Source organism: Zonotrichia leucophrys, chromosome 12 (assembly GCF_028769735.1).
Source record: "Zonotrichia leucophrys gambelii isolate GWCS_2022_RI chromosome 12, RI_Zleu_2.0, whole genome shotgun sequence".
Taxonomy (NCBI): Eukaryota; Metazoa; Chordata; class Aves; order Passeriformes; family Passerellidae; genus Zonotrichia; species Zonotrichia leucophrys.
This window is the reverse complement of record NC_088182.1, coordinates 4,440,210-4,467,477: the sequence shown is the minus strand read 5'-3', so window position 1 is coordinate 4,467,477 and position 27,268 is coordinate 4,440,210. Positions and strand designations below refer to the sequence as shown.

General features: G+C 42.7%; 1 protein-coding gene across 1 annotated transcript; it reads left to right on the top strand.

Annotated features, from left to right (window-relative positions):
* Positions 1–924: 924 nt before the first annotated feature.
* On the top strand, positions 925–27,022 carry LOC135453401 (D-threitol dehydrogenase-like). The gene is made up of 9 exons (XM_064724424.1): positions 925–1,131; positions 8,022–8,258; positions 8,883–8,960; positions 10,141–10,357; positions 15,003–15,211; positions 15,724–15,796; positions 20,443–20,560; positions 26,556–26,790; positions 26,878–27,022. Exons 1-8 carry the CDS (start codon positions 925–927, stop codon positions 26,749–26,751), a joined length of 1,335 nt encoding a protein of 444 aa, XP_064580494.1. The 3' UTR covers positions 26,752–26,790; positions 26,878–27,022.
* Positions 27,023–27,268: the final 246 nt, after the last annotated feature.

Genomic DNA, 27,268 nt, shown 5'->3' with positions numbered 1-27,268 from the left:
GAATGCTCAGAAAATGTGGGAAATTACTTATAAAGAAATACCTGAGCATTCTGTGGGCTTTGAAAACTCTGGCATGAGTTTTCCTGTATCCTGCCCTCCATGGCCTTGTATTCTCTCACATGTGCCCACACGAGTGCTTTAATTCCCAGTGTCAGCCCCAACACTCAGTCAACAGCAAAGAGAACATCATCCTTCCTGGAAGGGAAAGGGATGGAAAAATGCTCCTGGTTTGGGTTTGGGGTGTCTGATAGGGGTTAATATGCTTTTTGTGGTGGAGGTGGCTGTGGCCAAGCACAGCACCTTTACAAGTAGAAATACCCAGGCTTGTATCCTCTTATAAAGCCTATTACACTAAATCTATTCCCAGATTCATTCTTCCCAGATGTTCTCATCTTTGGAGTAATATATCATCCCAGTGAAGTACTCTTATAATCTATTACACTAATACATTGTTCGAAGGACACCACTGATGATAAATTTCTTAAATGATGGTGCTGTCTAGGGATAATGACTCTAAGAGCAAATGCAAGGTAATGTAGTGATTTTTTTTTTAATGCTGGATTCCAGAAAGAATATGGAGCCATCTCAAAGCCATTTTCATATGGGGGGAATGTTAAAATATGCAATATTTCAAGCACTATTTAACAAGCACTTGAACAATAGCAGCATTGATGATAAAGGTTCTACATTTAAAATCAGTCCTTTTATTCTGTTGTCTTTTAGCTGCATTTTTAGATGAAATTTTGTCAGATTCTGTGGTTAAACCCTTATTTGAGAGTGTTTTAAGATTAGGGTTTTTTTAATGATCACTTAAAAGGCACATCTAATTTTTATTGTGAACAAAGTATAGTCTTTCTCATGGTTTTATTTTCAAATTTTAATTCTTGTCTTTCCACAGGCCAAGTTTTTAGGATGTTTGTCCATATGATCAGACCCAGGAAGATTTTATTAATTGGCAAGCCTAAAGGTTACAGTATCCTTGCTATTGCAGAGGAATTGCCAGACAATGGCAAAATCTTTGCCTGTGCAGAAGAGCCCTATCTCGGAGTGTACAGCCAGGAGGCATTTGATCATTCCTCAGATGGCAAAAAGATAAGCCTGCGAGTGGGACCAGTGGCAGACACCTTGGAGGTAAAATCAGCTGGAAAGGGGATTTGGGAGTTCTTGTGAAGAGCACATTAAAGAGTTTCAGGTCTTATTCCCTGCCCACACGATGCTGGGTGGTGGCTCTGGTTTGCTTGCAAATGTGTGAACACACTCTTGCACTTATTTCTTATTTTCAATGTATGATGGGGCAGCTCTGTCACACAAGACAGTTTTTCTCCCTTTTAACTAAAATCCTGCAGCTTTTTGATCAGAGGGATCACAGGCTCTCAATGTAGGTCGGTAGGCTTCAATGGCAGTTTAACGCAACAAGGGTTGGCTTTGTTTCGGGTCTCTAATTCCAAATATAACAAACAGGAAGAATGGATCTGTACCCTGCTGAGCCAGCTTTTGAGAAGGACAGCTTGCTCCCAAGAGCTGGGAAACTCCTGGAGAAGTTTCCAATTCTGCCAAAACCACTCACTATTTTTCCCCACAGCAAACGCTTAGATGAATTAGACCCCACTTTCTCACTTCCAGAGCAATGTGATTAGCCTCAGACAAATAACTGCTGTACTTGTTTCATTCTGACTGGTGACTTTGTTCCAAGACAGAGAAGTCTTATGATTACTGGCAGCTCACATCTAATTCCAGTTTGTGGATCTCCAGGATGCTGCTGGGGGTCCAGCATGAGACAGGTGGTGCCTATATCAGGTTCATTAAAAAGCCTTTCTATTATTAATACAAATCAATTTCATCTGATTTCATTTTCAATCAGGATGTGTCAGTGTGAGCTTGATTGTAACTTTATTTGCATTAGCAGGCACCATATTTATTTCTAAAATGAAATGGCCAGGAGCTTTCTGACCTCTGGTTTTCATGACCTCCAAGTTTGATAAGAAAGAAACAAAGAGCTTTGCAGGTATACGAAAAAACGAAATGTTACAGATCACCTGCAATGTGCAGCATTTAAAATCCCAGCTCCCCGCAGTGAGTGTGAAATTAATTGAATTGCTGTTGCTCTCTAGTGCCCATTCTGTGCAACTGACTTACTGTGACTGAATTAAAATATCTAGAGGCAGGCAGAGTACATGCTGTGTAGAGATTAAAGAAGGGAGCAAAGACATGAAAATTAAATCCTTAAAACAGAATGTTGCAATTGATTTTATATCCTCCAATTGCAACATGAAGGCACATCCTGACCCCAGTTCTGCAGGTGCTCAGAACTTCAAATACCTCTTGGAGCTGTTGGGAACAGAGATGGTCGTGTTTGGCAGGAGAGCTCCCAGCATGGGAACACCTTTCTGCGCAGGATTTCTGCACTGGGCTCTGAACTTTTGCTATTCAGTGTGGCAGGCGTTTTGTCATCAGTATCAGGACAGTCAGGATTGTCCTACAGGTTTAATCCACAATGGCTGTAAATGCTGAAGCAATGAATTTGGTGGCCTCTCTGGTGCACTTACATTTTGGGCTTCTTGAGGTTTGCCCAGCTGTATGGGATGCCTGGGTATGTGGAAGAGGCTCAGCCTGTGGGCAGCATGCTGCCTTTCCCCTCCCAGATGTCCAGTGTAGCTTGGAGACTGAGCAGGCTTCCTTTGCTGCCTCGTGGGCAGCTGAAAGGCAGGAGGACAAGGCAGGAGATGGGGTAGGGATGGCACAGAAGGGCTCTCACAGCTCAGCTTCACAGAGGAGGTGGAGAACATTTCAGTCCCTCAGGGTCTGCAGGGAGGCTGGTCTAGAGCAGAGCTGGCTAACATTTGTTGAGGAGCACAGTGAGGTTTAGAACAGCTGGATTCTGGCAAAGATTGTCATTGCTGCCTACACAGTCTGCAGCCCTAGGTGTCATTCTAGTCCCTTTGTAGAAACTAGGGGACAGAGCTGGTCACCCACCAATTGCTCTTTGGAGGTGTCTGATGCAGCTTTCTTGCTTGGTGATGATGGCTGAATTTTACTTCTAACCCAAGTACAGCAAGGCAATATTTCTGCTTATCTGCTGCTCCTCAAATTTTTGCAGTAATACAGCTCCTGTGTATTACTCCTGTGTATCCTCCTCCTGAGGCAGGATTTGCCTCACTGCCCTGGTCCATTCAAAGCAGGAAAATGTCATCTGGTCTATAGATTAACTACCTGTCAGGGAACTCCTTCTCTGCTGCATGAAGCATTAGCATGTCCAAACTGTCAGAAGGAATATGATCTCTTCCTTCTGATGTAAAAGTAGGCTACCCAGGAGCTGCATCCCAGCCTCAGGTATCATCCAGGTGCTGCAGGATATGTCCAGGGCTGCCCCACAACTTCTTCTGCCCTTTCCAAGGCAGATCTTGCAGCAGTTGCCATGAGGATGCAACAAATCTGTGCCAGTGCACCTCGGACAGTGGGGCCATTATGTCACCCCTGTGGCTTTGGCTCTTTCACCTAAATCCATGGCTCAGCAGAGCTGAGAGCAGGCAGAGAGCAGAGCAAAGGCAGCACAGCAGTCCATGGCAGCATCTTGGCCAGCCTCTCTGAAGCCTCTTGGTGGTCCCTTGTGTTATCACACAGCCCTGGTGGGGTTGGCCTGTTTCCCTCCCTCTTGTCCCAGATCACAGCCAGCACAAAACAGCTGGCATTTTGACCTGTAAATGCTAAGTATCGGACTGGAGCCAGAGAGCTCAAATACATGGTAGGGTTCACTTGGTACCTGAGGGCACGTGATAAAATTCCACCTTCCCCATGCTTGTGGGGCAGACACTGCCAAGCTGAGTGAGGTACCCAGCAGAGCACAGAGCTCACACAGACCTCAAAACAACCCTCTGTGCCCAAGGGGCTCAGGAATTCTACATTATATTTTGAAATGTGGACTGAGGGAAAGCCTTTCCTCAGGTACAGGAGTCTTTGGTGAGAATTAGCTACCTATTCAACATGTCCTGGGCCAGTGTTTAAAAACATTTCCCAACAAATCTTCCCTGAAGTCTGAACTCTGCTGAGCTATGCCTGGGTAATGTGCCTTGCCATGGATCTGCTGCCAGCAAGAGCCTGATCCTGCACAAAGAGCTTCCTTCAAATCCCAGTGGACTTTTGATGAACAATGGATGCAGGATTGAGTCTGGAGGGAATGCAAACTATTGGGAAATTATTCCCATCCATTATTTTGATCCTTCCATTTTAAAATTGAAAATGCAACACAAAAAATAACACAGTGTTTGCAGCCAATTCTGCTGATTGCAGGGCATTGTGGAAGCATGTCAGGGTTTGCTTTCTTCTTTTTTCCCTCCTGTTAGCAGACAGAATAGGTGAAGAGGTTGAGCTGCAGATCTCATTTCTCCTGTTTTGCTGCTTGTGAAGTCTGCCAACAGAATCCACCTTGACAAAGTCAAGGACTCTGCGTTTAATGTTGAACTGAGTGAATAAATTATGCATGAAATTGTGTCGGAGTCTCTAGTGTGCTCTAGAATTGCTCCTTTTGATATGAAAGGTTAATTCAGAAAGGAGTCCAAAATAGCTGGAAATTGTGGGGATAAGTGGATAGTATTCACTGTTGTGAGCTGTTATTACTAGAAATTGCATTCCCTCTCTGGCTTCCCTAGAGATTTTGCTTTGCTGGTGAATATAAACTGTACTCAATAGAATAGCATTTAGGAGTAACAAGAGTGTATGTCCACACACAGTAAAATATTCTAATGGTGTTTTAAAAGGAAACTGTACTTTTTCATGTATTCTGTGCACCCCAAGGATGGATTGCTATTACATTTAGGTCAAGAACAAGGCACAGGAAAGGTAATAAGTTTTGAGTACATCTTTATTACAAATATGCTGACTGTATGATCCATATCAAAGGAACTGGGCAGTCATTTTTTTTCTGATTGAGTTTGTATGTGCCTTATGAGAGTGTTTTCTCTGATCAGGACTCCAATCAGGTTTGCTCTGAGTTTTGGCAGAAGATTCATTCATGTTTTTATTTGAGACGTCCTCTTCCATATCTTTTGCTGTATCCATCAGCAGTGCTGCTGTGCCCTTTCTCATGGTCACTTTTGGTACATCTCTTCAATGGAATGCAGTGTTGCACTTTTTTTTTTTTTAATCTCGAAGGAAGTTAATGACTCACTGTAAGCAAAAGCATTAATTTTAGCCAAGTTTGCTCTGAATTAAAACTCTTATTGCCATCTGTTACCATCTATGATGACTCTGTAGCAAGGAGCAGGGATTGCACTGTAAACACTCAGGAAATTAGTTTCAGCAGGATATTTTGCAGGCAGATTATTTCCTTCTGGATCTCAGCTTTCCTCACAGTTGGAGGCATTTGGGCTCTGTCTCGCCAAGCAAAGGACAATGGCATCTCCAGAGTGCTGTGAGGTCCCAGGCAGGGCCTGGCCCAGTCTGTGCTGGGAGGGCCAGGGTGTCAATCCCTCCTTCTAAATCTCCTCATCCATACTGGACAGCATGGAGTTATCCTCTCCAGCACTGCACCCATCTTTCCAGTGCTTGGCTCTGCAGTTAGAGCAGATTTTTTAATTTCTGGCTGTTTTTGTTCAGCAGTGGGTGCTGGCAGTGAGGAAACCCTCTCCAGGGTGGTGCCCTGGCCATGGTGACCACCTGCCTGGGTGACCTGTGTATTGCTAGCCAAGGGGCTCCAGGTCCCTGTGGCTGTTATCCTGCTGTTTAGACCCTGCTCTAAAGGTAAGGCTGGTTTAAGGAATTTCATGGATTCCTCTTAGAGCCCTGGAGCTGTTGCTAGCTAAATATGGAAAACCCAGCAGCAATTATGAAGCTGTGGAAACAAGAAGCCCAAATGATGGCAGGTCCCACAACAAACTCAGGTTATTCCTTCCATGTGTCAGGTATCTGGATGCCCAAGTGACATTTCTGGATGGCCATTCAGGACTCAGTGAAGTGGCAGAAGAAAAATGCCTTAGAAACCATGGCCTGGCACACCCAAGGACAAGGCTGGTGTGCAGTGGTTACACATCCAACCCAAGCACCCTCCTGGGATGGATGCTGTGATGTTGAAAGGTGGTTTATCTGTATCAGAAGACAGATAAGAAAGATATAAGCTGTCAGCAGGTAGGCAGTACAGAAAGTGGGCTGAAATGAGAAGTCCAGCTAATATCCAGAGAGCTGCACAACTCCATATGGACCTAATGAAGTCATTGCATAAAAGTGAGATTCTTTTTCATTAGGGAGCCATCCCACAGAGCAAAAGTAACATATGTTCAGTGATGGCCACATCTGTTTCTTAATGTCTGCCCCCCACCTCCTCCACCCAGGAAGGTTACAAGTCAGAAAGTGGTGATAAGTCATGATAATTACTTGAATTTGGCTTTGGCTCTTCTCCCTGAGGAATGAAACTTCTAACCTCTCTTTGTGATGGGCTCCTGCACCCAGCTTTCATCCTCTGCCCCTTCCTGAAGTGCCTATATTGGACAGACTGACTGAGGTGCAACCTGACACAAGATACTCTTCCACAGTAGCAAAAATGTTCCTGCTACTTTCCACCAATGGGGCTCAAGAGGGAGCCAGGGCAAGATTTTCTTGTTGGTCACAAAATGAAAAGATGAATCCCAGGATTCCAGATGTCCCAGTTTCTACTACATTTATAACAAACCAGCATATATTTGGCCTTAAGGTCTTCTTTCATTATGGTATAATGTGTCCTAAATGTGGACTTGTGAATGCTTTCAGCAGAGTTTCTGTGCTATCAAGCATCCAGTTAAATGTGACTATCCAAGCTTAATTCCCCCACCACTAACAAGCTGACAATGACTTTCCTCTATTTCCTTGTCAGATCCACACACTCCTGCCTCAGAAAAGCTCCTGAAATCTCTCTTTGGGAGCCATTAACCTTACTTACTCCCAAAACCAAACCAGTTTTTCACATTCTGTTGCCTTTGTTGATTCTTTTGCTGGTACATCCCAAGGGATGCCTCATCACTCGTTGTGCACGATGTCTCTAAACACAAAAGGGAAATCTGGATGCAAGAAACACCGTTAAAAGTCGTGGCAGAGACAGTGAGTTCTGGAAAACAGAACTGTTTCTCTTTTCCCATGAAATGCAAAGACTTGAAAGCATTTCTGCTCGCCGAGATAGGTGGATGAGCTGTTGTTTCATTGCAACGCACACAGATGCAGTTAAATAGTCCCAGATGGAATCTGAAATATTCCATAGCAGCCTCTTGGGCAGCGAGTGCATTAACTGCCACAGGAGAAGGCTGTAAAGGCTCCCATCTGGTCATCCATCAACACTTTTATACATTATCATCAGCAGCCTGCTTGGAGGGAAGGTGTGCCACATTTCTGAAAATCCAATTAGATGATAGCAGCCAGTTCTCTTTTATCCTCTCTGTTGCTGAGCCATCCAAAGCATTTTTTTAGATTAAAGAAACATCATTTTCCTTCACAGGGGCTGTGCTGCTTTATCTCTATCATGACCTGTTCTTTCATGTGCTTTATAATTCTATATTAATTAGGATTTCAACCTTTTTCCTGCTACTGAAGTGGGACACACTAGTTTGCAATTCCCAGATCTGCCTTATGCCTCTTTTTTTCCCCCAGACTGATATAATTGCCACTCTTTCATTTGTTGATAGTTGCTCTTTTGAGAAGAGAGAACTTACTTGCAGCACCTCAGTGTCAGGGTTTGATGTCAGTCTTACCCTGATGGATCAATTTACTTGGACTCAAGGTATGCAGGTGTTTCTGCTGTGACTCCCAACACCATAAACTGGGATGAGGCATCCTCTTTTATATTCTGATTTTCCTTGAGAAGTTCAGAGATTCACTGCTGAAGAATTGTTTGCAAAGTGTGGAAAACTCCCAAGATCTCCAGAATAATTTCTAGCAGTGTTACCTTAAAAGAACAAGTTTCTGTTTGGTTTGGGGTTTATACAAACAACAAATTAATGGCAACGTGTTAAACTTTCAGGTAAATAATTAGTGTTTTCTCCAATATCAATTTTTTTCCCCAGGCATTACATGCTGAGGACGAGCACTTTGATATAGTCTTTATTGATGCTGATCAAAGGAATGCTGTTCAGTACTACAGCTTTGTCATGGATAACCACTTGCTGAGCATGGATGCAGTGATCTGTGTAGAGAATACACTCATGAAAGGACAAGTCTACCTGGAGAATGTATCAGATGAAAATGTACTAGCTGTCAGAAAATTAAATGCAGTGATTAATTCAGATCCTCGTGTTGAGCAGGTTAGTGCAATGCCATTGGTTAAGGTGCCCGCAGTGCTTTATCTATGGATTTTGCAAAGTACTCTTTAAAATGCTTCTTTTGTTGGTGCCATTATCCAAAGGACCTAAAATGAACTCAGATTTTATTATAATTCACCTCACTTGAGCTCTAGGTATAAGTTTCTATATTCAGGAGTGGTCCCTGCTCTGTCTACATCTTATAGTGTGTTAAAGGCAAGATAAAAGGAGAGCACTTAAGAGTAAATAATCAACTCTACAGCACAACTAAAGAATCACCACTCTGCTTTGAAGGCTCTGGGGGATGTAGGGCATCACCAGCACAACAGGAGTCAGCAAAGAGAATAAAAAGAAGAAGTAATAGGATGCACAAACAATATGTTGTGATTTTAGAAACTGGAGAAACACGATTGCATTTTTTTCCCCTAGCATTTGTGTAAGCAATGAGTTTGGAAGACGAATGGGAGAAAATACAAATGCCTGAAATGTTTGTGTTGGAGGGAGCTTCAGCTCAAAATAGGAGTAGGGGAAAAGCTACTGTGGCCTGAGGATTACCCTTCATATCAGTGGAATTTGGGTGACAGAAAGCCAGGTACCAAGCAGATGAGAATTGTGTTATATTTGCAGGTGATTTTGCCTGTGCAGAGTGGACTGAGCCTCATCCGAAAGAGCCCTGTGCCTCCAGATGCAGTGATTGAGTCCAAGGTGGGTATTTCCTCTCTGAGCATTTCTGGGAAAATTTTGACTCTGCCAAGGACAAGGACAAAAGAATTTTCAAGGGTTTGGTGGCAAGAACCCAAACATGTGGTACTGTGATCATGGGTTTAGCAGCTTAGAACTGGGCACCTTTAGCATCTCCACTCCAGGGTTGCACTAAAGCTGATAAATGCTGATTCCCTGCAAAGTCTTTTAGATCAGCTGGTCCTGTGATGAGTCTTTGGAAGGACTGGTGTACTGCCCACCAGGTTTCAGTGTTTGGTGCTCTCCCATCCTTCCCATGCAGAGGAGTGTGGGAAGATGGAGCTGAGGACCAGTAATGAACAAATACATTTCTGAAATAGTTCAGTTTTTTGCTCAAAGGCAGCACAGGACGCCCTCCTGTGCTTTCTGAGCTGGATGTTTTCATGGCCTTACATTTTGTTTGTCCTAAGGAAAAAATGGTGGTTTTATCTGTCTCTGTTTTATGTAGTGGGCCTCATCCAGCTGTAATGAAATTCCCATCTGGAATCATAATGGCCTACCTCAGTAAACCCAGACCCAAACATCCTGATTGTTTTGCAGTTTCTGAGTACTCCCAAAGCTACACCCACTGGTAATTCCTGGCATTTCGAACTCAATATTTTAAACATCTTGTATTTTGCATTTTGATTCCAGTCGGGGGGAAATGATGTATGGCAGCTGATCAGATGACAGCTTGGTTTAAGTTATTGGCTGATATCTTTATTTGTGCACCAGCCTTGTGAAGATATTTTGATTGCACTCTACTTGACCCAAATCCTGCCTTTGGAACCTTGTTTTCAGCCTCTTAGCTGAGCCTCAGGGCAAGATTGGGCCCTGGGGATGAAACAACTGGAAGACTTTGTACCCAAGCCAGGCTAGGAAATGCCATACGCTACTTTCCTGAAAATGGAGTGGTTATACCATCTCCCAAGAGCACAGCCCTTCTGCTCCATTGTCTGACACCTTAGTGCTCTGTTTGAGCTTAATATCTGTATGGATAAGGGGGATTTTTGGCTTGAATTAGAGATGCTTTTTGTATTAATCAATGGGCCAAGAAAACATGCATCCCTGCTCATGCTCCCACCTTGTTCTCACCAGCAGAGTCCTTCACAGCTGTCAGTGAGCTCTGCCCCTCACTGTGCAGGTGTTTGTGTTCTTGTTGCAGACACAAGTGATGAAGGATGAGGTTTTCTGGGGCTGCAACCGGTGCCGCATCCTGGAGCGGCTGCGCTTGGACGGCAGGGTCGCCTATGTCACAGGAGGAGGGCAGGGCATTGGCAGGGCCTTTGCCCACGCCCTGGGGGAAGCTGGGGCTAAAGTGGCTGTGGTGGATCTGGTCCTTGCCAAGGCAGAAGCGGTGGCATGTGAGCTCAGCCTCAAAGGTAAGCACTGAGCATGGTGGGCACTGTAATGGGTGGCTTTCATCCTTCAAACCTGACACTGCTCTGTAGAGCAATCCCCTCCCATCCAGCCCTGGTGGGGAAGTGGTTAGAGTAGAGGAGCTTCTCCTGCCCTGTCAGTGTTGTGCCAGCAGTCACTGATACCACACCATCTGCAAGAGTTATTTATCAATATAAACTCCTCTAGAGAGGCAAAGCGATCCAAACAAAATTCCTCTCTATCTAAAAGTGTCCAAAGTGGTGAGCCATGGCTGACAGGAACAGAGAAGAGTCACCTTGTAGAAGTGAGATCTGTATGACCAGAACTGAACAGAGATGGTGCTGCTCAAAGTAAATCATGCAGGCTTCACTATGGATGAATGAAAGGTACAGCCACAAACTCACCTATCCTCTCTTCCAGACCCTCTTCCTACCATGAGCCAAAACCCCCAAACAGGGTAGTTCTATTGTCAGTCTGAATCTCTCACTGTGCTCTTTAAATTGAAGACAAGTCATTTTTCAAGCTCTCCTTCAAACATGTGTGCAAGGTCAGATATGGGAACAAAATACTAATAGACATAGTAAGTAAAATCCCAAATAAGAGGTAAAATCCTCTACAAGCCACTTCTGTTTCAGCAGTAAAAACAGAAAATGTAGCATAAAATCAAATTTCCCCCTAGAGCTGTGCTAAACTGCAATTGTAAAGGGGAAAAAGAAAACTGGAAATATAATTTTAATGATAAAAGAAAGGAAGTATTGCTCATTTTATAATTTCTTCTGTGAGACTGCACCTGAGCCTTCTTCAAAGTTCAGTACTTCATTGTCTCTAAAGATGGACAATTATGCAGGAAATTTTCACACTCCCACATGGATAAAGTCACCAGTATTTGTTTGTGCTCTGACTTCTGTAAGGGAATTGGGCCATTAGAAACCATATTCCCCAGCAAAACCAGCCCCTGCAGATGTATTTATATCACTCAGTCTCAGAAAGAGACAAAGATTGGTGTCATTCTGGTTTGGATACAGTCCTGGGGCTCCCCAGAGAACATTTAAAACAAAACATCCCTGTCTGCACAACCCCAGCTCTGCTAAGCAGGAGACACTTCACACTGAGTGTCAGTGCAATGGTTAAAGCTCTGATCCCAAATAATGACCTAGAAGAAAGTGTCCAGCTCCTATTACAAATTCTTTAGTCATCCAGCCCCTCCTTCCCTGAAGCTTTTCACTCTCTTATGCACCAGAGCCATATGGTTTTGGCACAAAGTGGCTGTGCCCTACACCTTAACTCTCCTTTTGGACATTTTTTCCCTGTGAGACCCTGCATATCAAGCAGAGCTATTCGGATAGAAATGGGCTACTTGATAGAGCCATGAGACTTTGGATGCCAACAGCCTGTTGGAAAATGAACTTAACTCATCTCCAGGGCATTTTCAGTGGGAGTTTGATCATCTACCCTTCAATGGCTGCCCTACATCTCTGCTCCTTCAGCAGTGGGCTGCCAGCCTGAAGGAGGTGGGGGACTGTTCCAAAATGCAGTCGGAGAGGTCATGAGGCATAGCAAATATTATTGTAGTCTAAAGTAAAGAAAATCTCACTGCTCACTCTTTACACATCTTTATCCTTTGAGGTCAAATATTATCTATCAATTTGACCAGTGCAGCTGGTCAGGGCACATCTCTTCCATCTCATGATGGGTTTTGTGGTTTTGAATTTATTGTCGTTCCCTGTTGGAACAACCCCCAAACTTTGTAAAGCTTTTGTGAAAGGGAATTATATCCAAATGCCCGTTTTTGGAAAGGATCTGAAAAGGTCAGGTTTTCAATCTCTTTCTCTCCAGAGGTAACTAGAGATTCTAGCCTGGACCTCAGAAGCTTTCCCCTGAAAACTTTTTGTTGAAATCAATGTTTCCATGAAACATTTTGGCTTCAAAGAAGTATCATGCTCTGTTGGAAATAAATTTTGACAAAAAGGTTCAGCTAGCTTTACACTCAAAATATTCACATGAGTAAATTGAAGCAATCATAATATTAATACATATTTTTCCTGCTGTAATAAGGACAAAGGGGCTGTGATTTTTTTCCCCCTCTATGGCTGTAGATCTCTAACTCAAAGTTGGAAGCTCAGTGCCCCAAGTCATTCCCATACTGATACTTTTTCAAAACATTTTACTTAGCTTGCTTAGAGCAGCTCTGCTTCTTATACCAAGGAGCCCTTTCCTGCCTTTTGGGATGGTGCCATCATTTCATGATGAGTTTTAAACATCAGAACGCCTGTGATCTCAGTTTTAGCTTTGTTAGACAGCTCGGGTGTATGTCCCTTGGCTGCAGGGCTCTTTGTTTTTAGATCCTGTGTGAATACCTTTTTTCAACAGTTACTAATGGATCCTGACTGAAGAACCAAAAATGATGAAACATAACCAAAAAATCCTAAGGGTTACCTTCCACTACACACACCTCTGTCTTCAGGGGGAATCACTGCCTGTACCCTAAGGGAAGAATTAGTCTGATGGGATTTTTAAAATGTGCATTTTCACTGTAAACTATGCAAATGCCTTGTGCAATGTCACTCCTGATCTTCTTGTCTATATGCAACATGTTACTTCCATTTATAGCGAGAGACCAGAGATGAAGCCTGTGGCAGGGGGACGTGTGTGTGTCCCTGCAGAAGGACACCTCAGACAGGCACATCCAGCACAGTGATTGTCTGCAGCACAGAGTCCCTGGGCTCCTTTCCTGCCCCCCTCATCACAAACCTGCCTCCATGAGCCCCACAAAAGTGAGCTGAGTATTGTGGAGATGCATCATCCTGTGCATCATCCTGTGCTGGGTGTTTTGCCTCTGATTGCGTCTATAGATTTGAGGCTATTTTCCCATAGTTTGTTTTATTTATTATTTTTAACAGGTGGTTTGAGGGGACAGTGGAGAGACAGAAAGAGGTTTCCTCCCCCCTCTCAGAGTGCAGGAATATCAGATGAATTGACTAAGGTGGAGTATGGGACTCTGGTTTGAAGTGAGCGTGGTTTTACTTCTTCTTCACTAGACACATGTGGCACCTTTTGTCTCATTTTTATAAACTGACCTGGAAGATGAAGCTCTAAATGGGGTGAGAATTGGAGGGCACGTGAAGAGTCTTTCTGTTACCATTAGTAACACACTTGCACCCATTTTATCTGTAAATTTAAAAAGGAAGATTGCAGCAACTCCCTTTGCATTACAAGCCTTGATAACAATTAGGGGGAGCAACAGGGCCTGTCTGGCTATTCTTAATCTTTCCGCGGGTTTAGCATAAAACCTGCCATAAAATAAGATGTCTTGTTTTGTGGCAGAGAATTGCATCCAGTTTTTAGTTGTCTGTGTTTTTTCTCTGCCATGGAAATCAAGAGAACGGTGTCATCAGTGAAAGGGACAGGAGCTCCTGTGCCCTGGCACTCCAGAGTGGCATCACCTCGGGCTGTGCACTCTGACAGGCTCCTGGAGGCACTGGAGAGGAGGAAGAGCTTTTCCATGCAAACGCCTCTTTCCTGCCACTTTTCCACACACACCACTGGGCAATTGCTGCTTTGCCTTGTTTTCCTGGAAGCCTCCATCTCAGCTTCACTTTGGGAGAGTCTTCCTGGAATAGGCTTATCCCTTATTTTAAATGTTTTATCAGAATGATCTAAAAGAGGTAACAGTGTGGAACAAATTTGTCATTTATATAGAAGAAAAAGATCTTGCTTTAATAGCTGCAACTTCCTACTCAGACTGCTGATCATGGTCCAACCCCAGTGGGTGCCTCCTTCCTTCCTTAATTATAGACTCATTTCACCACAGCCCTTACTGGTGTAGCCTGTTTGGCTTTGAGGATGGGTATAATCCCAGTGCCATCAGGTCTGGTATAATCTCCTTGGCCTCAGCAGGCTTCTTATGCTGTTTAACAATAAGGTTATTTAAAGCTGATTTTTATAATGAATTAATTGAAGTTATTTACCTATCAGCCCTGGTGCAAAAGTCAATGGCTGGATTCTTTTAGGAAAAAATGCAAAACTTCTTAATATTTCAAATTTGGCAAATCACTTCCAGATGGTTGCATTATTCTGGCAGTGTGATTTGCAGTAAATAAGTCACTATGACTGCCATACCTGTGCACCTGCAGGTATTCTCACTTAGCTCCCACCTAAAACTTTGGCTTTGTCTGAGGCTCCCATCTCTCTGCGTGCTGTAGTTCACCCAGAGAGCAGTTTGAGACAAATTAATTCGATTTCTGTAGCATCTTTGGGGGGGACCTGGCAGAAGAAAAGGCTCTGCAGAGCGGCTGGGAGCTGGGGAAGCTGCAGTTGAGGGTTTGGACAGAAGATGGTGCAGTGTTCCACGCTTCGTCCTGCCCGAGCGGCAGCCGTGGCTCCCACACCTGGGCTCCAGGCTGCTCTCCAGCCAGCAAACCTCGCAGCAGTCAGCAGCTTTATAATGGTATTGCAGTAACAAACACACCTTTTGCTACTATTTGTGGAGCAATGAATTAAGGTGGAATATATATACACACACATGTATATATAAAATACAGCCATATATAAAATATCTCTATATGTGAATTAAAAAACAACCATAAAATAGGATTTTTTTCCCCTCGTGAATTCCTGTGCTGACTCCATACTCTTATTTCTATGCAGGCATTAAGAGCCTTGCCCTGGCAGCAGATGTGAGCAAGCCTGAGGATGTGCAAAGGATGGTGGATGCAATTGTTGCTCGCTGGGGCACAGTCCACATTGCATGCAATAATGCAGGCATCAATCTGAACTCTGCAAGTGAAGAGACTTCCCTGGAGGAATGGGACAAAACTTTTAATGTTAATTTACGAGGATTATTTTTGTGCTGCCAAGTAAGTGTGAAATACTGCACTGGTTAGTTTTGCAAATGGATATTAATATTCTGTTTCCTTTATCTCAATATATAATAGCACTTTATTAATAATTCTCACAACAAAATTGGTCCTAGTTTTGGTGGAGTTTAGGAGAGATTTGCTTTATATTATTTACAGATTTTGGTCAATACATTCAAAAGCAGCTGGTACTTGGTGGCTACCCAAGTCCAGGCACTAAGGAATGGCCAAAATTTTTTTGAAGGGTGGTTATTTAAAAACCAGAAAGCTTGGAGAGGGGAATTCCCAACATTTGTGATTTTTTGGAAAAAATATTGCCAGCAGAGGAGAGGTGTGAAATGGCAATGGGATTTTTCCCTGCATCAGCCATTTTTATACCAAGTTTTTATATCAGGTACTTAAAAAAAATGTGTTAGCACATCAACTCTTCTGAAAAGACTAATTTATTATCATGTCATTATTAGCACAATCACAGAAAGGGTCACTGGTCTTTCCTTTAATTTCTGTCACAGGCTGCAGGCCGCATTATGCTGAATCAAGGATATGGGAAGATAATTAACACAGCATCTATGGCAAGTTTAATAGGTGAGTGATGAGAGCTAACAGTTGTGCTTCAGAATCCATATTTTAATTACTACCGATGCTATTTGAATCAATTAAACCTGTATTGGGAAGGAGTAAATCACTGACATTTCATATTAGAGGAAATGTACTACAAAATTTTTATTGATATCATTTTTCAACATTTATCTGTCCTCAATGTTTTAGAGCACTTATTACTTTTTATAGAAAAGGTGGAGTCACCTTCTCTGACTCTGGAGCAGATACCACAGGAGAGGTGCTGTTCCCTCCAAGCTGTTCCAGGCAAACTCCTTGGCATGTGGGAAGCTGAGCCCACAAGATGCTTACAGGCCACCCAAAGGATTTTGTGCCAATATTTGCCCTGGTACCCATGGGTTTTATAACATTCTCATTGCCAACAGGTGCCTGCACCAACGCTGCTGAATCAGCAGTGTCATCAAAAGGACCAATAAACCATTGTAACATATGGAATGAAATCCCTACTGCTGAGCTAATCTGGAAGGCTGCTGAGCTGAAGCCCATGTAACAAAAATTGATCAATTACACAAATTAAGCATAGCCCTTTAGGAATTTATTTTATTGGTCTGGACATCTGTTGCAGTATTGTCCAAATCCAAAAATCAAATGGTGCCTTGGGTTGCCAAGTTAGGCAAGAAAATCTAGTAGCTATAAAAGTACAACTGAAAACCCCTGTATTAATATCATGTCCATCTGCTGAATGTTACATAAATATGCAGTCTTTTTATTTTCCTTTGGAATAATGTTTATTTTTACTGTGCCCAGTTTGACATTCAATGTCATTCTACTCAGTTTATTGCACAGTAACTTTAAATGGTTCTTCAAAAATCCATTTATAATGTTGTTGTTAATATTTTTTCAAGTGTCTTTACCAGCTGTTTTACTTATGCTTAAACACAGGCACCACCCCTTCATCCCAACTTTGTAAAGTTACAAAAACTCCCCAAGAAAAGTAGTTCTGACAAGATTGTGTTGCTTTAAATTTCAAATACCTCAGGCTTTCCTGCTCTGCTCTGAACAGTCGGGCTCTGGTCTGTGCTTGGGCTGTCACCATCCACATCATTGTCACAAAGCAAAATTTCCTGGGACGTAGTCCATCCTGGAGAAAGTTAGGAAGCTCTGGGAATTGGCACAAACTGGGGATCTGCTGGTTTGGCACACAGCTCCCAGCCTCGCTGCAGCCCAGCAGTGGTCTGCTCTGCTTAAGGAGAGGTTTTTTCCAACTTTTCAGTCGGGGCTTGGCAGAGCTCTGCTGAGCTGGGTGGTGATGCCATTCCAACACAGCATCCATCCCAGCCCCAGCTTGGAGCTGCACCTCCTTGGCTGGTGGGCCAAGCAGAGGGGATCACATCTGAGGGCAGTACCTGTCCTGGAACAGAAAGGAACATTGGAAAGCAGCCCTGAGAGCAACCTGGAAGGGTCATCCCAAGATGCATTTAAATGTCAGTGAAAGTTAATGTGTGCTAGGCCAGAAGTTAAGAGATGGAGAGATGTGTTTACCTTCTGAACCTGTTTGAATCTTGGCATTGAGAAAATCTAGTAGTTATGAAACTACGACTGAAAACCACGATGTTCATATCATGTCCATCTGCTGAATGTTAAATAAATATGTTGGTTGGTTGGTTATTTAAGTACGTTGGCCAACTGGCATAGTATGAAATGTTTCTAGAAATAGTTAGGGGATATTTTTTTTGTTGTTGTTGTAGGTTGAGTCCTTCCTCAGAGATACAGGAAAATGAGGAGACACTTAGCAGGATAGGGAGGTTTTTGTTTGTGATTTTTCCAGATACACTGCTCAGAATCAGCTTTAATTAATCGAAGATAAGCTGCATACATTTTGCATATGTGCATTTTGATTCTGGTGTTCCAATGGAATTATTCCAGGCGCTCACTCCATCAGCAGCGCTGTTCACACAGGTGTAACTCAGAGCTGTAATTTTTACAATGAATATCTTCAGTGGGAAGTGGTCTGCTCTGCTCTGTGGGCACCTCTCATTAATATTGTGTGGCTGCTTCAAGGTCAGGCTGGGAGCCTGATGCACCAAACAAGGGGGCAGCAGCAGTGTCAGGTTGTTTTGGTATAACCCCACAGCCCTTCCCTCTCTCCCCCAAGGATGGGAGAGAGAATCTGCTGGAAAAAAACCCCAGCCAAAGTCAGAACAAAGGTGTTTAAAACATAATACAGCTAATGTTGGCAGAGATTTTATCTGCTTTCTCCTATCATCTGTTTTGAATAGGAGTGTCCTTCTCAGAAGCCTTAGCAATGCAGATTTTTTGGTGACACTGCTGGAGGCATAGCTTTATTCACAAATCCCATTTTGTATGAGTTTGGAGGGTTACAGATTTGCTCTTCTCTCTGTAAGAGACCACTTTAGGTGAGGGAAGAGGAGGTGGCGTGGGGTGCTTGGCTGCAGAAATCCCATCCAACGCCAGAGATTCACAGCACCTGTTGGCTTCTCCTTGAGTTCTTCCAATTGAGAGGGGCTGAGTGTCTCACCGGGGGAAAATTTCATGCTCCTAATTACCTTCCTCAGATATTCTTGTAAAGACAAAAGTCCATGGAAAGACTTTTGATAGCTGTGTCTCATCACGCAAGTCAGAAACTGATTCTCGTGGCTTGCAGCAACTTGTTCTCAACCCCATGCCCTGTAGGTGCAGAGCCAGTGCCAGAACTCCTCTCCTCTTAGCAAGTGACCACCAAAATGATTTATCACAGACAGACATGTTTGGAAAGTTTAGCAAAGAACTGCTTTTGGGAGGTTACAAGGTTAACTACCGAAGTTGTATGTAACTTGGAGCTGATGGATGGCAATTAATCAAGAAATTACGTTCCACATCTCTTTGAGAGCCCCCACGGCGCGCTGCGTCAGGGGGCAGCAGGCACACACTGAGGGCAAGGCAGTTCTGCTGGTCAAAATGCAAATTATTTCATATTGAACGAAAAAGAGCACAGAATAAATGCTGGCAGAGGAGGGCCATGATAGGAAACACTCTTTTTAGCAAGGAAAAGGCCTCTGAATTCTGAGCAAACCTGCAGCATATGCAGAAAAAACCCCCTCTAATTGTTGCTGCCATCATGTGTGTGCTTTAAATCTATTCACAAACACCTCTGTTCAAGGCAAAGGTCCTTGTTCACATACTCACTGATTTGCAGCAGGGCTTTTTGGCTTTTTCGGAGTTTGGATAACTCAGTTATCACCTTGTTTCCACCCTTTACATTGACATATTCAAACCCAAGAGTTTAAGTCAATAAAATCAGTAGTGGGCGTGTTGGGATGCCATGGGTGGGAGTGATATAGAACTGATGCATCAGCTTAATTTATTGAGACCAGTTTAATGCCAGCTACTAGTGCTGCTTATGTGCTTTTATCAAAATGCTGGAAGTTGGGGTTTGGCTGCTGAACCTTGCACAAACCCAGTGATTCCTTTTCTTCCAGGGTGGAGCGTTATCCAACCCCAGAGGCTGGAATTGCCTGTCTTTGTGACTACTGATATTTGCCCTGATTTCCCCCTCTCTCTCTCCATCAGAGTCAGCAGCTCAGTGAAGCTCTGTGCTGATACAGAGCTAATTATGGATGGATGCTTTGCACTGGATTTCTTTAATGAAGTCCTAATGGCAGCCAGAAAAGTCCAAGGAGAGATACTTTGTGGGTGTGAATCCCAGCACCTGGACTGATTTGGATTGACTCCCGTGGGTTTAAGGCACTTTACACCCACTGGGGATTTGTCCTTAAGTAGCTTTCACTGAGCTGGAGAGGGGCAGAGCCACCGAGCACACGGCACTAACAAGCTTGAACATTGTAATTAGCAAGCTGATCATTTTCTGTCTTTGACTGACATGTGACATCTCTGAAACATTTTCAAAAGCTTCAGATTTTGAAAGTGGTGGGTGTTCTGAATTTTTGGGATGCACCTGTGTTCACATCCACACAAACATTTGTTAGATGATAATATGTGTTTGCCTCAGACTATGGATAATTTAAAAATTAGGGAGAATAATTTGTTCCAAGAAGCTATATATAATATGTTATATAAAATCTATTATGCACTTATATCATATTCTATCATATAATGTCATATCAAACAATTTACTGTTACATTCAGCTATCAAATATTATCTACCACATATTATTATAAATAATATTAATACATTACATAACACAGAATATATGTCAGACATTATATTATTGATTATATAATATTTTAGAATTATATGATAATATATTTTATTAGTATTACAGTGCACAAATATATAAATATAAATATATGTACAATATATGAATGTGCTTGTGTGTATATGATTATTTATCTTTCTTCAGAGCAGTCAAGTATTGCATATATATGTTTAATACATCGCTTTTGTCTTTGCCCAAATATGGGATCTTTTAAATGTCTTTATTTTTATTTTCACCATTGTTTTCCAGCAGCCCATCTGCTGAGACAAAATTGTTAGATGGCAAAATACATGTTTAGGGGTTTGTGTTGTAGGTGGCTGAATTCTTGCTGCTCCCTGCCTATTACCTGGGAAAAGGGCAAATAGCTCATCTCAATGCAGGGAGTTGTCTGTGTAGTGCCTGAGCTATTTTAATTTGGGAAGAATAAATAATTTTCTTCTTTTGAATCCCTTGTAGTCCCTCACCCACAGAAGCAGTTGGCGTACAACGCCTCCAAAGCCGGGGTCGTAAAATTAACACAGACATTGGGAACCGAGTGGATTGACAGAGGAGTAAAAGTCAACTGCATTTCCCCGTAAGTAAAATGTAGTCTCATTTTGAAACTACAAAGGGAATGAAATGTTCTACAAAGCTCAAATGAACACTATCTCAGCAAATAAAGTTTCTAATTAGCAGGTGGATTGCATCCCTTTTTATGTTGTCTTTTCCTTAACAAAGGTTTAAATACTTAGAACCGAGCCTGCTCTGTTGCTGTGTATACTCAGGGATTTAAGGAGAGGTTTTAGCATTTGGTAATAGGTTTTCCAATAATGTGAAGGGTAGTTTTTAGCATTTTCCTTCCAGATGAAATATTTCCTTAGTCTGTTCAAGCCTTCTGTGGTTAAAGAAAGGGGTTTTGACACTTAACAGACAATACTTCTTTTCCCTTTTTACTTGAGACAAATACATGGGCACTTTAAAAGCTACATTTTATTGCTGTTATTGAGCTACTGTTCAGCTCCAACAGACACAGGAGGCTTGGCGTAGTTTTGTAAATATATATATACACATATATTTATTGCAAATTGCATTTTCCTTATTTTTGGAGATTTCAAGCTCTATGTTTTAGGGTATTTATTCACAAAGAAAAGTTTTCCTACCAGATCCACTTTGCCTCTCCCTGTTTCTCACACACATGCCCAACCAGTCATTTTATTAAACAATTAGCAGTGCATGATAGTGCTGAGCAGAAACCCAAGTGGATAGCATTAATTGGAAGCGGTCAAATTCTGTAGACCATTGAAGTCAATCAGAGTAACTAAGAAGGGCAGGATTTTAACCCAGGAGTTAAATTGTAATAATGAAGATAATAATGTAGATCAAATTAGGGAAAACAAATTACATATTTTAATCCACAAAGTGGAGGGGGAGAAAAAAATCACAGAGCTTAATGGCAAGTGCTTCTTTTTCTACTGCTGGTCTGCTCTCCCCTTGCTTGTGCTAGCTGTCTTCCTTATGATTATTTATTACTAATTATACCAGAGACTCCAGCCGTCACTCTACGTGATCCACAGATTCTTTCAACAGCATCTTACTTCCTAATGGGATTTTCCCCATGCCCATGCTAGCAGCACTGTAATGGTGTTCCTACAACTAGCACTAGTGAATTTACACTGGCTTTCGGGAGCTGGGGAGATGAAGGGAATTAGGGAAGCTCAGCAGGACCTGGCAGGAATTGTGTCTGAAAACATACGGGTAATCTGCACCAGCAGAGGTGGGATAGTTGTGCCACATTCACAGCAATTATGGATGAGAAGGCTCTTACAGGAGGAATTACCCATTTCTTAGGAGTTTACATAAATTTAAAAAATAGTTACCAATTGATCAAAACTCATTGTTTTGTACAGCTTGGAAGCAAGCACTCACTTCTAGAGAAGTTATGTTTCTGGAGACAGTTGCCAGAGCATGGAGAAAAAATAGACAGCTTCTCTTTCTAATTTTCAAGGCAATACAGTGTTGCATTTTTGATCATCTCTACCTGTCTTAAACTCTAGCTCTGAGCTCAAAATCCTACCACAAAAAGGGAGTTATATATTGCCTTTTTGGAGGAATAACCAGGAAGGACACACAGAGAACAAATAATTTGCTGTCTTTGAGGTCCCCTGTTGTGGACAGAGCAGTTTCCCCAAAGCAGGTGAGAACCTGGACTGAGATGCTTTGGGACCAGCAGAACTTCCCTCACAGAGCCTCCAGGCTCTGGCTGAGCCCCTCATGATGGGATTGCCCAGGAACCCCTGGGCACGAGGAAGGAGCCTGCAGCAGTTCATGGAGCTCAGATCCTCCATCACACGAGCAAAAACCACATCTGCTTCTGAGTGAATAACTATTCACATTTAGAGTCCTGCCTGTGTGAGATGTGAACCTGCATTTCAGTGCACATTTGGACTCGTCCCCAGAACTGTGGACCCCACTAGTGTCACTGTCTCTTGATGTGACTCACCGAGGACCAGGGACACCTTTGACCCACTTGATCTGAGTACCCAGCACCAGCAGGTGCCTCAGTGTCATCATATAACAGGATGGGATTTTAAGGAGTCTGAGGAGAACAGATGTAGATATAAGGCATTATGGTACCCAAGATCAGCTCTGGATAAGTAAAATATCTGTGTATTAAAGTACTTTGCCCCTCCCAGTCACGGTTGCATTAAAGCTTTAAGGCACTCCCAGTGTGCCTCTGTCTGAAGCTCCAAATGCTCCAGTCTGGCCTTAAACATTATTTCACCATGCAAACCTTTTGGCCTTTTCCCCCTCTTCCTATCTGGTCACTTTTTATCAACTTAATTTCTTAATGAGTGCATAAAACTTATGCAGAGCAATGCATAAAAGTTAGCAATGCATAAAATGTTATGACAGAGTCCTTAGGATGATTTATTGCATTTATAAAATTGAACATGCAGGCTTCTCTTGCTGGCCAGGCAAACCTGATGCCCAGGGAGAGAAGGTGGCTGAGATTCCCTGGATGCTTTGGCTGACTTATGCTGTTGCTATCGTGGAACCTGTGCTCAGTGCTTGCACCACCATCCAGTGCCATCACCTCATAGCCTGCTGCACAGATGCCAAAAAGTGAAGAAGGTCTTGGAGTCTTCCTGAAAGGGATGTGGGGGTTGAACTGCAGCGGGTACCTGGGTGTAATCAGAGAACTTTACAGAGCACTGACTGATGCCCAGCTGCCCTTTGCTGGTTTCAGGACATGGAAGTGTGTTGGGTGTGATGGAAGAGAAAATTCTGGAAAGTGTCTGTTTTTTGGCATGTGCAGCATTGAACAAGTCATTTTTGCAGCCATTACACTGAATCAATGTCCATTGTTTTGGCTGATTACTGCCTTCTTGATTAGCAAGACATGAAATGCCATTATGTGATGACCTTTGGGAAGGGCAGGTGGAAGTTGATATTAAGGTCAACTCGCAGCCAGGCCAGCAGCCCTGGGGGATGAACCATGTTCCCTCCCGATGGGCTGCAGGGATTTGGGTTTGGGCTGCTGGGCAAAGAGCCTTTGTGTGCCCTGCATCCTGCCCTGCTCCTCTGAAGGCAGCCACACAGTGCTGCACCAGGCTTGTAGCCCCAGAAAGCAGGCAGAGCAGGATCACTGCAGGTTTGGGGAACGCTCCATAAGGGGGAAGGAGAGGCAGAGCTGGCAGGTGAGGGAGCACCCCAGCATCACCTGAAGGCATCCCAATTAAGCAGCATTACTATCCCCATTAAGCAGCAGTCGTTGCTGGTAAGTATCTTTGGACTTAAATCTTAATTCCTTGGGAGATGTCCCAATTAAGTGGATCTTGTGATTAAACACTTCCTGATTAAGTGGAGTGTACTTAACTCATTCAAATTAATAACTCATCTGAAAGAAATCAAGTTACACACAGATGGAATCTTTTTTTGCTCTCATTTGGGGATTGAGTGCACGTAACAATTCCAGTTAAGTATCTGGTAAGTGATATTTTTCCTAATGTGTCTCTTGAAGTGGAATTGTTTCAGGCAATTGTTTTTTTCTCCTTTATTTTTAGGGGTCTTTTTTTTTCCCCTTCATGTCCAAAATTTTCCTGTGTATCAATAATGAAATATTGATGCTCATATCTAACATTAAGGAACCAGCAGTTTGATATTACATTGACATGCAACAGAAAAGTACTGATAGGCTCAGCACTGCATATGAGATGAGGTAGGGAATTAATGCATTGGCAGTTGTCTTTGCTGGAACTGGTTAGGAGCCAACTAAAATCTGCCTAAAAGGGTTCGACAACGTTAAATTGCCCAACTTGGCACCAAGCTTTCCCAGAAGATGTGTAGTATCAATGACATGCCTAATATTTATAGTGCCATCAGTATGTGTGTTTGCAACTTTTAAGTTTTGCGCTGTATTTTTTTCTCATTTCTATAACAAAAATTTGTAGTGAAGTTTGGTTTCACATCTAAATTTTTGCTACGTGGAGTGAACCTAAAGAAAGGTCCAGCAAGAGGCACAGCGCGGTGATTCACAGACTGCAGTGATCAGACCAAAGATCATTTTTCTTAACAGATTGAAAAACGTCCTCTTTTTAGCAAAATCTGTTGTGCTGGAGGACTGTGTGTTTTATTCCCTAATCTGCATTCCCTTGAGGTTAAAATGTATCTGTAAATGAAAAAAACAAGAAAATCATATGGATCTTATTCTGGTCTCTGCTAGTGTAAAGCCAGAATGATGATGACGATGGTGACGGTTTTGTAAGCTCAGTGAGAGGCACGTAAGGGAAAGGAGTTCAATATATTTCATGTCTGCTGCTCAAAGCACGTTTCTCTCTGAAGAAAACCAGTTCTTGAGGAGTTTAGAAAAGCAAAGGAGACTATGGGGCTCTGCTTGAAGGAAATAAGTAAAGCATTCACAGTCCTATACTGGAATGTGCTTGATTTTGTTACATTGCCAGAACTTAAGTGAGCTGCATCGCTCAGTGTTTCTGAACTGCTCTGCTCTTTATTGACAATTACAATAAAATATAAAGCTGATATTTAAATCCTGCCTGATTAGTGCGAACAGAAATGTTTGGGGGAAAATCTGAATTAGTTCCACTTCATAACAGAGTAAATAGTGGATTTCAGCCTTCATTTAAAACAAAAGGTAAATCTCATACCCAGAATCCAGTCTGTCTCAAAAAATTATTTCCTTGGAAGTCTAAATTGGGATGCCAATGAAGTTTCAGAACAAAACGGGTATTTTTATACTTTGTTCATTTCATATTTATCACTAGCTTGTTTGCTAATTTTCATTTGCAAGAGGCAATTCTTCCAGCTAACTGGCTGCCTCAATGGGCCACTGATTTCTTTGAAGTGACAGTCTGTAAATATGCATAAAAAAGAGATGCAATTAGCGTGTGTGTGGTTCAGTGCAGCCTGATTTCATTGGCAAGTTTACCCACAGTGTTGATAAGCTACATTATCTAGAAAATTGGCCGCTGAAAAACAGCACCTCTGATTGCCAGCAAAGGTTCCAGATAACAGGGTGCTGAAGAGAAATATAATTGAGGTTGAATATGTTAACCAAGGTGTCACATGCTCCTTAGAAGCGCTAATTTATCAGCATGTTGGAATTTTTATTAACATTTGGAATGCATTTCTACCACACTAATGAAGTGGAATTGGCAGTTCAGGTTTTAGTTATTGTCATTTCTGAGAAGTTAAATGTAATTTCTCGTTAGACACAGTTATGTAAATATATTTGTTCAGGGGCTGAAAAAATTATACATTTCGCAAAATACAAATATGTTGTTAAGGAGGAGTATGACAAATCAGTTGCAGCTAAAGTCATAAAAGCCAGCCAAATCTTTGCCCTGCATTGTGCTTCCTGCAGCATTTTAGGGCACCTGAAAAAAAACAAACTTAGCAGAGTTTTAGTAAATAGTGGAGTCAGTCATTAATGCAAAAGAGGCATGACAAGTAAATCAGTGTGATTTGTCAGGTGTTGGTTTAAGAGGGATCACACTGGGTGTGTTGTGCTTATCTCTGCCCCTCCTTTTTTTTGTGTGGAAAGGCTCTGGTGCCCAGAAGGGTGCTGGCTTTTGTTCCCCTCGTTGTTTGACATATGGGGAATTGGTCTGTTTTCAGTTTCTGGGCTGTACACAAGTATGCTGTATGACATTAGCTGTAGAGTGATGAGAAAGGAAGGACAACGGTTCCCAAGAGCCGCGACAGACCCAATTCAAGGCACTTTCCCTCCCAATGTTGTGCTTGTTTTCTGGAAAATAAATTTAAACTGGTGATTATGGGTAACCTGAAAGTAAGGGGGTTGTGCTATTAGCTGAGAAGATCGTGTGAGTGTACGTGTGCTTGAAAGGAAGCCCCTGAGCTGCCCATCAGCAGCGAGAAGGTGACGATAGGAAGGGAGCACTATGGAAGTTTGCACCATGACTTTCAGCAAGGGCAGAGCAGGCAGGATGTGCTCATCTCCTTTGTGCTGTTACCCTGCTTTCCTTCTGAATTAATATAAAACACCTGTGGGTGCTGCCTTTCCTTCTGGGCAGGACTCACAGCTGAACCCTTGGTCGGTGTGCTCGCTGCAGGGGCATCGTTGACACGCCGCTGATCCGCTCGCAGGAGCTGCGGCCGCTGGTGCGGCGCTGGCTGGCTGACATTCCTGCTGGGAGGCTGGCCCAGCCCACGGACCTGCAGGCTGCCGTGGTCTACCTGGCCTCCGAAGCCTCCGACTACATGACAGGCCACAACCTGGTCATCGAGGGTGGCCAGAGCCTGTGGTGAGAGGCGCCCTGCAGTCTCCCTTCTCACGGGCCTTGGAAAGTGAGTATTAAAGTTAAGCTCGGCCCCAGCTTTGCCTTGTGTGACTACATAGCCAGCTAATATGAAATTATTGTTTTCTTCTTTCAGGTGTTAATTTGGAGACTTGTATAATGCACATGAAGAATAAGGCAAAAAAAAAGGGCAATCTTTCAGTTTTCCAGCATTTTCGTGTTTTTCACTGCGCAGTCACGTTTCTGTTAAATTAGTATTTAATGATATAAAAGTACATTTACTGCAGTGAGATTTGGCTATTATTTAAGTTTAACAGGGGGCATTTTAAAAGCAATCAATATTAGCTGGTCTGTGTAGTTTATTGTTCTTAGGCAATTTTTTTGTATTCAAGTTGTTCCAGTGACATCTGTGAGTGGTGAAAAACAGTTGGATGTAGTGTTAAAAAAAATAAATTAGTTCATTACATTTGAACCTGAATGTTGCCATTTAATATTTACTGGTGTTCTTTAGTTTTTGACAGTGTTTT

What these genes read in the sequence shown, in the direction of transcription:
- LOC135453401 (XM_064724424.1), top strand. Translation starts at nt 925, where the DNA reads ATGATCAGACCCAGGAAGATTTTATTAATTGGCAAGCCTAAAGGTTAC. An exon ending in CAGTGGCAGACACCTTGGAG is followed by an intron (nt 1,132 to 8,021) that starts GTAAAATCAGCT and finishes TTTTTTCCCCAG; the next exon opens with GCATTACATGCTGAGGACGA. An exon ending in AAAGTCAACTGCATTTCCCC is followed by an intron (nt 20,561 to 26,555) that starts GTAAGTAAAATG and finishes TGCTCGCTGCAG; the next exon opens with GGGCATCGTTGACACGCCGC.